Below are 16573 nucleotides of genomic sequence, written 5' to 3'. Positions count from 1 at the left end.
AGCCTCAGTGACCAGAAAAGAAGCTGCAACTTGAGCTTTGCTACTTGGTATATGTACTTGTGAAATCAAATCATAGGGGTGGCGGTAGCTAGAGTTATCTCAGGACACCATGTTCTGTGCACAGGTGAGCCACACACAGGCACGTGCATAGAAAAGGGAACAGAAAGAAATAGGCTGCATAGTTAGTAGTGGGTGAATCTGCAGAGGGGAATTATGGAAGATTATTTTCTGTAGATTTTGTCATTTTGATTTTCTACAAGTGAGCATGATTATTCTTATGACGAAGAAAATATCTATTAGCAGTCATTAACAACACCATCCACAAATCTGGCCCCTTTGAGTTGTTAAATACAAATTGACCATTTTTGCTAAATGGGTGAAATGTCTATTGTGGGCACCTTTTAAACAGACTACTAACTATAAGGGTATCTTGTGTGTGTATAATAAGTAATGATTTACAAAGCAATTTACATTCTCACTTCTCAGAACTGTGCAAGTGATGAAATTTGATAAGTGTAGAAAAGAAATATTGGGAAGTATTTTTTTTCTAATTAAAGTAGTCAATCCTGTCACTATCCTCAGTTGTATATATATGTTTGTGGATAGCATAAAGTGTCAGCTGCTTTACAGTTTCCTTAAAATACTCCACGTGTATAGTTCTTGGAACAAGAATACCTCTCTTCTATTTTATTTTATCATATTCAGCAATATAGTGTATCTTTTTTTAAGACAGGAGATTTTTAGATCATACCCATTCTTTTTTAAAGGAGCTTTATATGAAAAGAAAAATATTTAAAAATTTTTATCTATTATTTTTAGAGTAGGGTTTAAATGTTTATGAAAGATACAGCTTTAGCTGCTCACATGGGACATATACCATAATAAAGTGCTTTTCTTTTGTTGTTTTAAGAGGAAAATGTATTTAAAAGAAATTACAATAATAATAGTTGCTAACATTCATTGAGCATTCACTATGAGTTAGGCACTATTTTAAGTACTTTACATGGATAATTTCATTTAATTTTTACAACAGCTTCATTAAATGCATTAATATCTGCTGTTTTACAGGTAAGGAGACTGTAAATAGTATAGATAAGTTTTAAATAGTATTCCCAAAATTATTCCTAAAATTACTCGAGGCCTGTGTTGATTAGTCATGACTGAAACATTATTACAGTCTTCCTCTTTGGTACAACAAAGTGGAGAATTTGCCCCAGCTTTGATGAATTTCTTTTTTCTCGCTAGCAGCAAGTTTTAAGTTGTGTACTAGGGAAGCTCTCACAACAGTTAGACCAATGATTTTGGCAGCCTGTGGGGACAGCAGCAACTCAAAAAGATGCGGGGCGGGTAGTCCGGGTGGCAGGAGAATTACCAAGCATGAGGAAGAGCACTTATCTAGAAATGTGGTCCCTTCAGAATGCAGTCTTGACACATTAAAGTTAGTAGTCATCATATTTTAAAAGCGAAATGACAGTGGAGGCATGGGGATAGATATAGGGAATTTCCTTTGGTGGCAGTTAAAAAATAATCAGCTGCTTCTTCCTGTCTAAAAATTATGCTGCTCTCTCTTGTTTCTTCAGATATATTGCTCCTTTCTCCACACAATATACTGAGTGGAGCTTCTGTCACACCAATAGACAGTCTCTCTGTGAAAGTTTGAAAACAGGGCTACTGCTTTCAATTTAAAGTAGGAACAAAAAGTGCTAATTTCTTTTTTAGGAATGTCTAAATCAGATTGTATGTTTGGATCCCCCTCACCTGTCCCATTGAAACCAACTGGTCTATTTGTTCAGGTAAACCTAGCTCAAACGGAGAAGGAGGCATGTCTGTCATCTGTTCACTCAGGAGCTGCTCCCTGAGTGCTCTCAGCTCTGCACCAGGTCCTTGCGCTGTGCTAGCAGCCCAGGCCCTCCTTCCTCTGGCTGACCTGCAGCACTCCTGTCGGTGCCGCGCGGGTGTGGTGCGTGGTGAGGCTTACTGGGCACCGGATGGCGGGGCCTTGTTTCAGAACTCCTGCCCATGGTCTTGCTTTTCAGTTAACTTGCAAAATTCTGCCACCCACACACCTTATTTCAGCTCTCCTTGGATATGGTTTCGGTTTTAAGGCTGTTTCAGATGCTCTTCCTTTCGATTTTGTAAACCAGTCTATTTCATTTTTTAGGCAGTGCTTTTACATGAAGACAAAAAGAAACAAAAAACAACAATATTTTTGAGTCCCCAGTCAGGTATGTGGGTTTTAAAAAAAACAAATATGTGTTATTTTATTTACTGAATACTTTACCACATGCCTTTTGAGACTTTTTCTCTGAATATGTGCTTTTAACAGGGATTGGACATCAGAATCATTTGGGGGAACTTTGAAACATACAGTTGCCCATCCTCTACCTTTATTTCCTAAAGCTAATTCTTTAGTGGTTAAGCATGGGCCTGTGTGTTTTGTAAATTCCAAGTGATGTTTATACCACCCATGAGTGGCAACCAGAGTCTTCAATTATTTGTTCCAGTCCCATGCTTTTTGTTGCTGCTGTCTTGCCAGCAGTGTTTTCTCCTCCTGGAGAGTATTTGCCACACACAAAGTAAGGAAAAAAAGTAACCTTTAGCCTGAACTCCACTGTTACCTCTCAGCTACTTCATTTATTCATTCTTTCAACAAATAGTTATCCAGCCTCTCCCCTCCCTTTCCAAGTTCAGGACACCGGCCTCAACACTGAAGACACAGCAGTGAACAAGCAAAGCCCCTTCTCTCATTTACTCTGCATCCTTCTCAGAAGAGGTAGACAATAAAGAGATACAGAGATAATATGTCATGTGGTGGCAAATGCTAGGAAGAAATAACAAAACAAGAAAAGGGAAAGAGAATGGTTGGCTAAGGAGGCAGCCTCTCTGGTAAAGTAACATTTAAGCAAAGAATCAAATGAAGCAAAGGGGCCAATCGGGGGAAATTGGTGTTAGGCTGGTAAACTCAGAGATGGAAACAGGTGTTGTCCTGCAGCATCACTGAGGCAGTGTGGCAGGAGTGGAACAGGATTGGAAACTTGAGAGACAGAAGAAATTTGAAAAAAAAAAAAAAGTGGAGCAGGCAGGAGGGTGAGTGAGTGGTAGAGGTGAAGTCAGAGGGTGGATAGATCTGGGTTATGAAGCACCTTCAGCAGTGGTAGGTACCATTTTTGTTGGTTTTTTTCTCCCTTTAAGTGAAATGAGAGACTATTGTAGGGTTTTGAGCCAAGGAGTGATATTATCTGAATCCTGTTTTAAAAGGTTCATTATGGCTCCTGTGTGGAGGCAGGGTAGCTACTTAGAAACCAAGCCATCTCAGCCTCCTGATTTATAGAGATATGGTCTCACTATGTTGCCCAGACTGGTCTTGAACTCTTGGCCTCATGTGATCCTCCCACCTTGGCCTCCCAAAATACTAAAATGATAGATATGAACCACCACACCTGGCCATAAGCTTCAGCCTTGAGCAGATACTTCCTAAACACTTCATATAGGAAAAAAAAACTAATTCTTGTGTAGCCAAGGTGTTCATTTTGCCGAGAATAACGTAGCATAGTGTTTACAATTACATGGTGTAATTTCTAGCTTTGTGATCCTGAGAGACTGCCTTATCCTCCATATGCCTCAGTTTTCTCATGTGTAAAAAGGGGGTAATAATAATACCTGACAGGGATGTTGAGAAATCCATGTAAAAGTACTTAGAACAGCGCCTGCATATAGTGAGAGCAGAAAAAAGGAGAAAAGGTTCGTGGTGGTGATTGCATTGATGTTATTATTCCTTCAGGGTATTACCAAGTCTTCCAGTGCCAGCATTGTTCAATTGAGAGAGAAATATAGATGCTAGGCATATACCTAGAAATGGCATTGACAGTAAGTTACGATTTCTGTAATTATCTTCTGAGTAAAAAACCTACATATTTATAAATCTTTTGAGCAACTGGAAAAAAAGTATTAACTTAAATTTACTACAGGAAAAATGTATTGCAATAATTATGTTACTTTATATCAGAAAAGAGAAAACTTTTATAGGTGGTTAAAATCTATCCTATCCAATAAATCAGACTCTTCCAAATAAGTATATGTCAGATGATATAACTGTCTAGTTTATCTGTGATATATGTATCCAAATTATCTATGTTGTTATAAATGTGAACTGTGTCTCACCTGTAAGTGGTATTAATTTCCCCACAGCTCTTCCTTTCCATAATGCTAAGTATGTCTTTGGCCCACTTGTAGTTTCTCAAGAAAGCATGTTGATACGGACAGCCCCTACTCTCATATATGGTGTATTGACCTTAGGCAAGAGATGTGGTTTCTCTGAGCTCCAGATGTGTCATCTATAAAATTGGTGTTAACACCGTTCATCTCATAGGGTGCTAAGAAGATTAAAGTACTGCCCAGAGTAGGCACTCAGTCAAGTTCTCTTTCCTCTCCTGATGCCTACCCCCTTTCCTCTAGGTTGCATATAGTTCTTTACTCCCAAAGGAGATCACAGTAGATAGAAAATCCCATGAATGTCCTTGCTCTTTGTTGTTACCTCCCTCCTCCTCTATCCCCCACACACAATGCCTTAGATATTCAGTAGGTTTTATTGATTAGAGGTGAACTTATTTGGAAGGAATAAAAAGACAAAGCAGGAGAATGGTCAAGAACATGAGTTTTAGAGTGAGACACTTGAGTTTGAAATCCAGCCCAACCATTTAATAGTTGTGTGACCTCTGTCAAGTTATGCAACCTCTCTGTGCCTCAGTTTCCTTTTTGGCAAATTGGTGCTAACACCTCACAGGACTATTGTAAGGATTAAGATAAAGCACTTAACACAGCATCCGACACATCTCATCACTCAATAAATTATCACTGCCCTTTGTTACTGTGGTTAACAAACACTTGCTGTAATTTATCTCTTCTAACTTACAGGACAAACAAGTAATGGAAATTTTTACAAAAGTATGTGGAGATTGTGGTGCCACAGTGATAAACTGATTTTTATGCTTAAGTTAATGACTCTGGTTTATGTATGACAATTTATTCAGTATGAGAATCTCAGAAAACTAATGTTTTTTTCTATTCCTTAATCTTCCTACCCTTTTTTTGGTAAAGAAAATTACCAAAAAAACAAAAAACAAAAAAAAAAACTACCTCTGTCTATTTATTTATTCCATTTTAATCTCATGGCTTGAAATCTGAAAAATTGGAGTTGCTGTAAGAGATTGGTGGATGTCTTTTTGCCCTCATGGTGATGTATTCTTTTACAGCTTTTATCATTGACCAGAATTTTAAAGCCTGCTTATTTTAAAAAACGAAAACCAGTGTTCTTTATGATAATAAGCTTAAAATAATAGAAATACTTTTTAAAATAGTATGGGGAGAGCTCATTGTCGGTGAATATAGATCATTCTTGTTGATACCCTTCTTTGAATATTCTAGTGTATTAATATACCATTGTTTATTTAATCATGTCTTATTAATGGACTGGCTGTTTTCACATATTTGATATAACAAGTGTCTTCACAACTTGTGGTTGCATATTCTTTCCCAAAATATTGAAAGTCCATATATTTCCTTGTACATTTTTAAAGTTGATATCTAAATCTTTCATTGTAGTTGCAAAGCATGTAATTTCTTGGGGGAGGGGGGCTATAAATATTGACGTTTTAAAATAAAACTTTTAAATCAGCCTTAAATGTATCAAATGAAGTATAAATATTATTGCTGTTTCATACCCACCGTCATTTATATACAGCTCAGCTCTTTAACAGGCAAAAATTATATATCATTTCCCTTTCCTCCTTGAATTCCTTTGTTGTACTTCTATAGAATTTCAGCATAAGATGATATATTTTGTTTGTTTGTTTGAACTTCTCCCTGAGATGATATATTTTTATTACACATATTTTCAAATATTTTATTGAGTAGCTTATCATGCTTATCTGCAATAAAAATGACAGGGGCGACAAGCTAGAGCCTATTTTCTATAAATTGAATTTTTAAGCTTTTTATTAAATCTCAAAGGATGAAAGAAAATATCTTCTATATTGAGTTTTCACAATTATTAGAATATATCATTGATCAAAACAAATGTTACAAATTTTAATTAAAAATTACTTTTTTTTTTTGATACCTAATGCCAAATGACGAGTTAATGGGTGCAGGACACCAACATGGCACATGTATACATATGTAACAAACCTGCATGTTGTGCACATGTACCCTAAAACTTAAAATATAATAATAATAATATTTAAAAAATAATAATAATTACTTTTTATGTTTACTCACTGACAACAACTTTTATTTAATAAGAAAGATGAGTTTTTTTCCCTATACATTCATGCATCTTTGGGTCGATATTATTTACTGCATAAATGAAACTGTTCCTTTTCTATCCCTAATTTTTTTGTTTTTATAGTTGATAAAAATGGAAAAACCCCAGTATTCTTTATGATAGCAAATTAAAAATAATAGAAATACTTTGAGTTTGGGAACAGAAGATATATTACAATAGTGCCACACAATTATTTTGCTTCCTTCTTAATTACATGACAAAAAATCACAGTGATGTGTCATCAAAAATTATTTGTAATGATCATCCACTATCAGTGTAATTTTATGAAAGCTAAAAATTTGGATTTTTATTAGAGGCATTTACATTCACCACAGATACCAGCATTTTGTTTGCTTCTCCTCTTCTCTGGGTTTTTTTTTTGCCTCATGGCAATACACCACAGTAGGATTTGGCTGGTTAGGAGATACGCCTTTCTTTTGTAAAGTAGGTGAATAATTGTGAAAGGGGAGTTAGAAAGGACAGGTGGAGTGATTCCTGAAAACCAGCCTAAGCCTTGACCACAAAGGCATTCACAGGCATATAATTTTTAAGAAAGAGTACATATGGAAGTTGAAGAGCTGGAAACTGACTCTCTTAAAACTATCCTTGCAGCCAGGCACTGTGGCTCACACCTGTAATCCTAGCACTTTGAGACACCGAGGTGGGTGGATCACCTGAGGTTGGAAGTTCCGAGACCAGCCTGGCCAACATGGTGAAACCCCATCTCTACTAAAAATACAGATTTAGTCAGGTGTACTGGTGTGTGCCTATAATCCCAGCTGCTCAGGAGGCTGAGGGCAGGAGAATCACTTGAACCTGGAAGGTAGAGGCTGCAGTGAACCGAGATCAAGCCACATGCCCTGTCAGGTAGGCTCAGGAACACATGGACCCAGGTTGGAAGAGCACCATTTATATAAAACACTCTAATGAATAGTCGCATATTTGTCTAGTTATTTCATCAGGATAAATTCCTGCTTATAAGAATGATAGGTTTAAAAGTATGCACATTTTGACAGTGATGCCAATATTCCCAAATTGTGATTGTTGACAATCCCGGAGAGTCAGTGACATTGTTTCCCATACCCTGACTTCATTGGGATAGTCTTTTTTCATTTTACACCTGCTTGAATTCCTATTATTACCATTGAACTTTACCATTTTGTTTTTACATGATTTCATCTATCTTTCTTTGTACTTTTGTATTGGAGTATTCTTGACAGGATCTCACTGTCGCCCAGGCTGGAGTGCAGTGGCTCAATTATAGCTCACTACAGCCTTGAACTCTCAAGCAATCCTCCCATCTCAGTCTCCCGAGTAGCTGGGACCATAAGCGAGTGACACCACACTCAGCTGATTTTTAAATTTTTTTTGTAGCGACAGGGTCTCGCCATGTTGCCCAGGCTCGTCTTGAACTCTTGGGCTCAGATGATCCTCCTCAGTTTCCAGAAGTGCTGGGATTACAGGCATGAGCCACTCCACCTGGCCCAGTTTATTATTCTTTTAACCTCACTTATATGTGTTTGCCATACAGATGAATGTTTGTTTTAATAGTGTGATCTAGCCAACTTTTGCATGGTTTCTTATCATGCTTACCAAATTTTATAAATGCCATATTATTCCTCTGTATTATATAAAAATTCATTCATTTGTTATTTCTAGTACTTTTGTTTTTTTACTTGCAAATATTTTATATTCAGGTATAGTGAAGATTTTTCTGATATAGTAGATTACATGTGTAAATGCTACAGTAGTAAAACTACTAGTACTATACTTACCAAAGGGTTTAACATTTTGGGAAAAACAGAAACAGGGTCAAGTAGCAGTATAACAATAACTAACTTACCTTCTAGAGAATTGGCATTGTTTTTCCATTTTTTTTTCTTTTAGAGAGAAGGGTTTCACTCTGTCACCCAGGTAGGAGTGCAGTGGCACAATCATAGCTCACTGCAACCTCGAACTCCTGGGCTCAAGAAATCCTCCCACCTCAGCCTCCCAAGTAGCTCACAGGCATGAGCCACCTGTGCCTGGCTCAATCTTTTTTTTTTTTTTTTTTTTTTTTTTTTTAATAAAAGACCTGTCACTGAGGTAGTGGAAGTGCCTTGAATACCATCACCTTGAGTACCATTGTTTCCTCTGTCATGTCCCTCTCAACCCTAGAAACATCCATTATTATGAGGTTAAGTCTCCCAAGTTTCCTTTTTTTTTTTTTTGAAACAAAGTCTCCCTCTGTCACCCAGGCTGGAGTTGTAGTGGTGTGATCTCTGCTCGCTGCAACCTTCACGTCCTAGGTTCCAGTGATTCTTCTGCCTCAGCCTCCCAAGTAGCTGGGATTACAGGTGTGAGCCACTGCGCCCAGCCCCTTCTGGTTCATTTTTTGTACTCTTTCATATGTATTCCTTAACATATGTTTCTCCTTGGTGAATTTTTAGATTTAAATGGCATATCATGGCATATAATAAGAATGTCCTACAAACCGGGGATGGTGGCACGGGCATGCAGTCTCAGCCACTCAGGAGGCTGAGGCAGGAGGATGGCTTGAGCCCGGGAGATCTGACACTGTAGTATGCAATGATAGTGCCTGTGAATAGTCACTGCACTGCACTCCAGACTGAGCAACAAGCTAGACCTCATCTATTTTAAAACTTTTATATGTTGCTGTTTTTAGATTTGGGTTTTTTTCTTTACAGCATTCCACCCTGTGAATACAAAATAGTCTATGTATTTATTACCCAGTTTTAGGTTGTATTCAATATTCTGCTGTTATTAACAGTGCTATAGGGAACATCCTTGTGGAAGTCCCCTTGAGCATGTATGAGAGATTCTTTAGGGTTTGTGTGTCTACAAGTCAAATCGTTAGGTCATAGCTTATGTGCATTTTAGTTAGATTCTATCAGATTACCCTTGTATTGGCTGAAATAATTAGAACTCCCGCCAGCAGTGTGTGGGTCATTTCTATGTATCCTTCCAAATACTTGATTTTTTTTTCAGAATTTTAATTTTTGCAAGTCTGATGCATGAAAACTACTTTGGTGTTGTTCTCATGTGTATTTGTATGACTCTGGTGATGCAAGGGGCCCTTTTACTTTTTTTTTTTTGAGATGGAGTTTCGCTCTTGTTGCCCAGGCTGGAGTGCAATGGCACAATCTCGGCTCACCACAACGTCTGCCTCCTGGATTCAAGCGATTCTCCTGTCTCCTGAATAGCTGGGATTACAAGCACATACCATGACACCCGGCTAATTTTTGTATTTTTAGTAAAGACAGGGTTTCACCATGTTGGCCAGGCTGGCCTTGAACTCCTGACCTCAAGTGATCCGCCCACCTCAGCCTCCCAAAATGCTGGGATTACAGGCCCTTTTTACATGTTTATTGGCCATTTGGAGTTCCTCTTCTGTGAATTGTCTGTCCAAGTCATTTGCCCATTTTCCCATTGAATTATTTCCCTATTAATTTTTAAAGGCTCTTCATTTATTCTGAATACCACTCTTTTATTATTATATAAATTTCAAGTGTCTACCTGCAGTATATCTTCTGTTTCAACTTTTTGTGTGTATTGCCATTCCAAAGTTTTTAATTTTGAGATAATCAAATTATTAGTTTTCATCATCATTTGGTTCATAATTTAGGGTCATCTTTAAGAAATTCTTCTCTAACCTGAGGTCATAAAGATATCCATCTGTATTTTCTACTAACAGCTTTAAAACTTTGTTTTTTCTATTTAGACGTTTAATCCATCCAGAGTTTGTATGTGTATAAAGTATGAAGTAGTGATCTGAGCATTTTTTCCTCTAGTGAAAAGCCTAATCTCTTTTTTTTTTCTTTTTTGAGATGGAGTCTTGCTCTGTCGCCCAGGCTGAAGTGCAATGGCGTGATCTTGGCTTACTGCAACCTCCACTCCTGGGTTCAAGCAGTTCTCCTGCCTCAGCCTCCTTAGTAGCTGGGACTACTAGTGTGTCGCTGCCATACCCAGCTAATTTTTTTTTTTTTTTTGTATTTTAGTAGAGACGAGGTTTCACCGTGTTGCCCAGGCTGGTCTCGAACTCCTGAGCTCAGGCAGTCTGCCCGCCTTGGCCTCCCAAAGTGCTAGGATTACAGGCATGAGCCACCGCCTGGCTGAAAAGCCAAATCTCCATACTTCGTGCAGTTCACAGTATCGAAGATGGGTGCCTACAGACTAGTAGACACTTTGTGGCATAAATAATACAGTGGTAGAACAATAGAGTACTTTGTTTCTTCCTGACTGAAATTTCTTACTGAATTCCCTGACTATTTTTCGTTGTGAGTTGCTTATCTAAATGTCCTGCTTTGAAAAGTGTGTGTTTAGGGAATGTTTTTATTTGCATACTTACTATGTTTGCTATGGAAAATTTAGAAAGTAATGTTAAGTAACATGAAGAAAATGAAAACCATCTATGCTCCCTCCATTCTAGCATTAACTACTATTTAGGTTTTGGGGATAAAGTTTTCCTGTCTTTTTACATTAATATAATAATAGTTAACATTTATTAAGCATTTTCTAGTACCAAGTACTATTCCAGTTGCTTTACATGTATTCGTCTAATCTTCACAATAACTTCAAGGGGGCAGGTATTATTGTCCTCATTTTACAGATAAAGAAAATGAGGCACCAAATACATGATTGGTGGGGTATATTTTAGTTTTTTGAAAATGCTATTTATATAGTTTTATACCTTGTTTTTTCATATTATTATCCTTCTGTGTATACCTAATATTATTTTATATGCATAGGTCCTCATATACTTGGTCATATCATAAGTTTTGGATTTTAAGTTCTTTGCATTGTTAAATTATAAGGTTTTTATGCATATTTATTTAGCAGAATTTCTACCCACCTCCTCCTGATCTTCTTCCTTCTAATAATTTGGCAACCAAAAATTGATAGTTTTAATTTGCATTTCATTGATTACCCTTGATATTGAATTTTTTCATATACTTATGCCATTTTTTTTTTCTATTTTACATATTACCTTTTCATTACCTAGTTATCTGTTGGTGTTCATTCTTTTCTCTGGTGACTTACAAGTTCATTAAGTATGGTAGTGTGCTTAGGAAACTCTTACCCTACCCCAGGATTACCTAAATACTCACTATTTCTTATGCTCTGACTTTCTTATAGTTACATTTAATTCTGTAGTTCACTTGGAAATGGGTAGAGAAGAAGGATATGGTGTGAGGAGGGAAACTACCTCCTTTCTTCCCCTCCAAATTTACTTATTTGACATAATACAGTTATTGAATAATTCATACTTTCCCCCATTGGTTTGAAATGCAAACTTCATTATGTATTACTTTGTTACATATAATCACTTAAGAATTTCTCAGGTCTCTTCAGTTTTTTTCGTTGATCTATTTGTTCAGACTCCAGAACAAAATTTAGTAACTATTCTGTGGTATTGGTTTTAATCAGTAATCCTCATTTGTGTCCTCCACCTGTAAATATAATACATTTCCTTTTTTCCTTTTATATCAATAAGTTATTGCTACCAATGATTACCATCCACAGCTTCGTATCTGAAGAGTAATGATCTAAGATATTTATTTCTGGCCAGATAATTCCTTGCAATCTATTATGTTTGGTTGCAAATGAAGATACTGAATTATACAAGGCAGAACCTTAAGTTTGTCTGGTGCTCTGTACCAACATGGAAATAGTGAATATGTAAATGTATTAAAATGAGATCACTCTAGGAACCTGTCTGCATTCAGAAAGAATTTTGACTAAGCTTATATTTAATTGATCATGTGCATATATACTTTTCAATATCTAGTCTTATTACTTGATTCAAAACAAGTGACCAATTCTAGTATGAAGCTTTTGTGACTAATTAATAAGAAGTAATTTTATGGCTTTTGTCATAAAGCGAGGCTTGTTTCATTTATATTGGGTTTTGTTTCTTCCCCTCCTCTAGGTAGCCTTTCCAGTAAATATATGACTCAGGGAAAAGCCTCAGCGAAGAGGACCCAGCAGGAATCATGAGGGAAGGAAAATGCAGCACTCTAAATGGCCACTCAGGCGTTCCTATTCACTCGGAAAATTAGGTTCATTTCACAGGACACAGCAGTGTAGATCAGGCTTCAACTTAACATTTAAGGGAAATGTCAGATTTTTTTTTAATTTAATGAAATTGTTAATGAGGAAAAATTTTTAATATAGTCTTATCTACCACACATCCCCATAGATTTAAGGATTTTAATAGAAAGTCATGATGTATGTATTTAAGCCAGGTTAAAAGAAAAAATGTAACTATGGACCGGTATTCAGTGAATACAGTTTCATGGTTTTTAATTCTTTCAAAGCACATTAAAATGGTGTGCTGATAAACCCGAAGTAAATTAACCCTTTTTCCGTATAAATCCATTTTTTGTTTTGAAGAGGGGAAATTATATTTATTGTTGTTTACTGAATCCTGGTGTGAAAGCATATCAAATATGTATGAACTGCTACTGCTGTACTTCCGATTTACGGACATCATTTTATTGCTATTTGTAGACGTGATAACATGAACATGAGTACCTATTTATGTGGGCCTTCAGTGGATGGGCAGTGCCACTCAGGTCTCTGGGGTTTCCCTCTCTAATTTTAAGTAAATTGACATATAACTACTATGCTTATAAAAATGAAGTAAGGAAAACAAGTAGTCCTGTTTGCCACTAAAAACATTTTCAAAGGAAAAATAAAATGAAAGTACTTTTTACTTTTTATGATACTCAGAAATTAGGATGAAGAACTTTTAAAATTCCTGAAGATCAAAGAGGTTATCTCTGCCAGTCACAAGTGTGGCTGGTGTCATTCTGGGTCTGACTGGAGCCCTCCTGGACTGTTTCTTTAATTTCAAAAGCCCTGCAGACATAGTACCTGGTCAGAACTATGCCTCGGTTTATTTATCATTTTGAAATAAAATCAAAATTTCAACCTGTAATTTTATCTACATTATTTTCTAGTGAAAGATTCCTAAATTTCCTGGAAAAAAAAAAAAAAGATCAAGGAGTGAGGACATTGGGAATGATAGAGGAGTTTAACAAAAAATAAGAAAGGACAAATATACTCCCCTAAAATAGTGTACACAGACTTCTCTTTGACTTGTGCCCTTGCAATCATTGGTGTGTGTTAACATCCAGTGTGTTCCAGGCTCTGGGAACGTGTAAATTTGTTATTATAAAAGGCACAGATGGGGGTGGGGGGGCGGGGAATTTGTAGGCAGGGAGGCTCAGGGGGTGCTTGCTGGACGAACATTCTGAATGTTTGAGGGCTCAGAAGACGCACATCCCTGTGCCCTTCTTTTGTAAAAAATTATTTGAAGACAGTCTAGCTAAAGACAAATCATATCAAAATTAAAGACTTCAGAATTTGGAGGCCATGGTAGAAAGAATTAGTGATCATTCCATACTCATTTTGAACACAAACTAATGAATGACGCAACCTGGGCTGATGCTGCTCTACGTGACCGTCCTCAGCTGCCCCCTTCTGGTTTCTTCTCTTTAACTCATGCATGAAAGTCGACTAGGCTTACAATGCTTGTCACACTTTTCTTTGAAAAGCCCATTGATGCTGTTCTGTTGTTTTCTAGCATTATAGCAGAAGACAAGTCTAAGACCAGGCTAATTTTTGTTCTCTTGTAGGTTTTGTTTTTCTGCCTGGGTGCTTCTGTTTTTTAATTTTATCCCTGTAATTCAAAAAGAAAATTACCTCAATATAGAAATACATCTATCCAGTGACTTTTCATGCTAGGAAAACTTCAAGTTTGATCTCTACATGACTGGCTTAATTTTTACTGTCATTCTGGTGCTTCCTGTTTCTAATATGGATTTTCTCATTGCACTTCTAATTTTCTGGAATTTACCTCACTGACCTTCCTTTACCTCTCATTTCTTTAGTTTACTTATATTCTCTTCCTTTTCATAGGAGCCATGTTTTCTTGTATCCCTTTAAGGATGTTAAAAGTTTCCTACATTTTAATCTGATCCTTATGGTAGCTTCTGCCCAAAGTACTGGGTCTTTTGTTTGATTTTCAATACCTCACACTGGATCCATGGGACAATGAGCAGTATTTGCCAGCAGGCCTGGATAATGGATTGCCCTTGATTCTTTACTTGGATGTGGTCACAGCCCCATCTTGCTGCCCCAGCTGGGATGCCAAAATGTGTGCTCTTTGCTAAGTCCATTGGCCTAGCTATCTTTCAAGTGCAGCCGGCTTATCTATCTTAAGCTGTACAAATGCCCCATTACCAAGGTTCTCCTTGCCACCTTCTCTCAGAACAAAAATATGAAATCTCTTTTGTATAGCAGCGGTCCAGTGGCCCCAATCTATGATGTTTAAAACTCTTGCTCAGCTGGGTGCAGTGGCTCACCCCTGTAATCCCAGCACTTTGGGAGGCCGAGGCGGGCAGATCACTTGAGGTCAGGAGTTCAAGACCAGCCTGGCCAACATGGCAAAACCCCGTCTCTACTAAAAATACAAAAATTAGCCGGGCTTGGTAATGGGCATCTGTAATCCCAGCTACTCGGAAGGCTGAGGCAGGAGAATCACTTGAACCCAGGAGGCAGAGGTCGCAATGAGCCAAGATTGCACCACTGCACTCCAGCCTCAGCGACAGAGCAAGACTCCGTCTCAAACAACAACAACAACAACAAAACTCTTGCTCAATGTGTGCAGGATCAGCAGTGTGCAAAAATGTTTTTAAATGTTCTTAGATAACTTCAGTGTATTTTTCTTCTTGAAATATGTTTGACAAATGGCTTCTTTTTTTTTAATCTTTCCTGAGTGGAAAAGATCCTGGATAGATACATCAATAGAGTTCAGTGCTACAAGCAAAAATACACACACACACATATAGAAAACAGAATTTAACAAACCCCTGTAAAACTGTAAAGCCCTCAGTAGTTTTTTCTTTGGAAACAGGCATATTTGGACAGCAGCAGTCAAGAACTACATAGACTTTCCACGGAATGGAACTCTAGATTTAGACAAGGTCTGGCCCACCTCGTTTTCCAGCTGTGTGGCAGTCCCCTAATCTCAGGCAGTTCAGTTTCCATTCCTATAAAATGGAAACCATTCTTGGCTTTCCACACAGTTGTGATAATCAAGTGAGGTCTTACCAGGAAAACACTTTTTTAAATGTCTAGAACTATGAAACTAATGCCTGAAGTGCGGGGTGAAACAGTTCCCTATTGTAAGTTCTGTCACATATTAGTGGGAATCTAAAAGTGGTTACAGCTTGTAACTCTTTTGACACTTCCCACACCCACCTCATTTTGATACCACTGGACAGCTGCTGCTCTGAGATAAGCTCACATACTGCTTAAATAATCGTGAAAATTATTTATTCTAACATAACATTATTTCAGGGACTGGTGCCAGTTTCAAGTGATATTAGAAACTAACAAGTAGATTATGTGACTTAATGCTTATGTGCAAAACAACTAACCAAGTTAAAAACTGAATAGTGGGTTTTCTTTTTTGTTTGTTTGTTTGTTTTTGTTAAATAGTGGGTATTAAATAGAGGAAAGAAGTCTGTTAAACATACACAGGATCCTGAATCAGAAAATTGAGGACTAGATGTTTTCAATAGTGTCTAATGCTCTCTACTAAAATCCTTGAGTTTCAGCATCTGTAAAACTGCCATACCAGTGCTTCTGCCCTACTCAGTTCAAAGTTGTGAGGCTAGTATGAGATAATATAATATGCTCATGGAGTTTTCTGAATCTTGTAAAGTGCTGCACAACTGTGTAATGTGTCAGTAACTGAAAAAAAAATGACACAGCATCTTTTATTTTTATTAAATTTTAATTTTAGGGCTGTTTTAGGTTCACAGCAAAGTTAAGCAGAAAAACAGAGCTGCATATATCCCTTGTTTCCACACGTGCCCCACTGTCACTCTGCACCACAGTGGTACACTTGTTACAATCTTAAACCTACATGGACACATCATTAGCTCTCAGTGCCCATAGTTTACCTTAGGGTTCACTCTTGGTGGTGTACATTGTGTGGGTTTTGACAAACGCATAATGATATCTATCCACCATTATAGTAGTTTCACAATACATGGCATTTTTAAATACTCATTAACAATTACCATTTGAGTGAGGCTGCGTGCCTTGCACCCCTCTAAGGGCTTCTCCTGTATTAACTCATTTAATCTTCACAATATCTGTAGGAGGGAGGATATGAGATCCCAAACCCCCAGGTAGTCAAAGATGAAGGCCAAGAAACAAACCCACCACACCACCACC

The 16573-nt window shown here is 37.3% G+C and overlaps 1 protein-coding gene across 8 annotated transcripts in view; it reads left to right on the top strand.

Annotated features, from left to right (window-relative positions):
- The window catches only part of TUT7 (terminal uridylyl transferase 7), a 65158-nt gene extending 51896 nt beyond the window's left edge, over nt 1-13262 (top strand). For 4 of the 8 annotated variants that reach the window (XM_054500652.2, XM_063649654.1, XM_063649655.1 and 1 more), the window contains one exon: nt 12252-13262. In XM_054500652.2, the coding sequence (XP_054356627.1) occupies nt 12252-12319 (68 nt within the window). In that variant the 3' untranslated portion in view covers nt 12320-13262. Of the gene's footprint in view, nt 1-1719; nt 1794-2161; nt 2226-3781; nt 5675-12251 lie in introns of those variants that run through there. The other 4 variants (XM_063649656.1, XM_063649652.1, XM_063649650.1 and 1 more) reach the window with 3 other exon arrangements.
- The last annotated feature ends 3311 nt before the right edge of the window (nt 13263-16573 follow it).

The sequence above is a fragment of the Pongo pygmaeus genome, chromosome 13, assembly GCF_028885625.2.
Source record: "Pongo pygmaeus isolate AG05252 chromosome 13, NHGRI_mPonPyg2-v2.0_pri, whole genome shotgun sequence".
NCBI lineage: Eukaryota > Metazoa > Chordata > Mammalia > Primates > Hominidae > Pongo > Pongo pygmaeus.
This window is presented reverse-complemented; position numbering and strand designations above follow the sequence as displayed.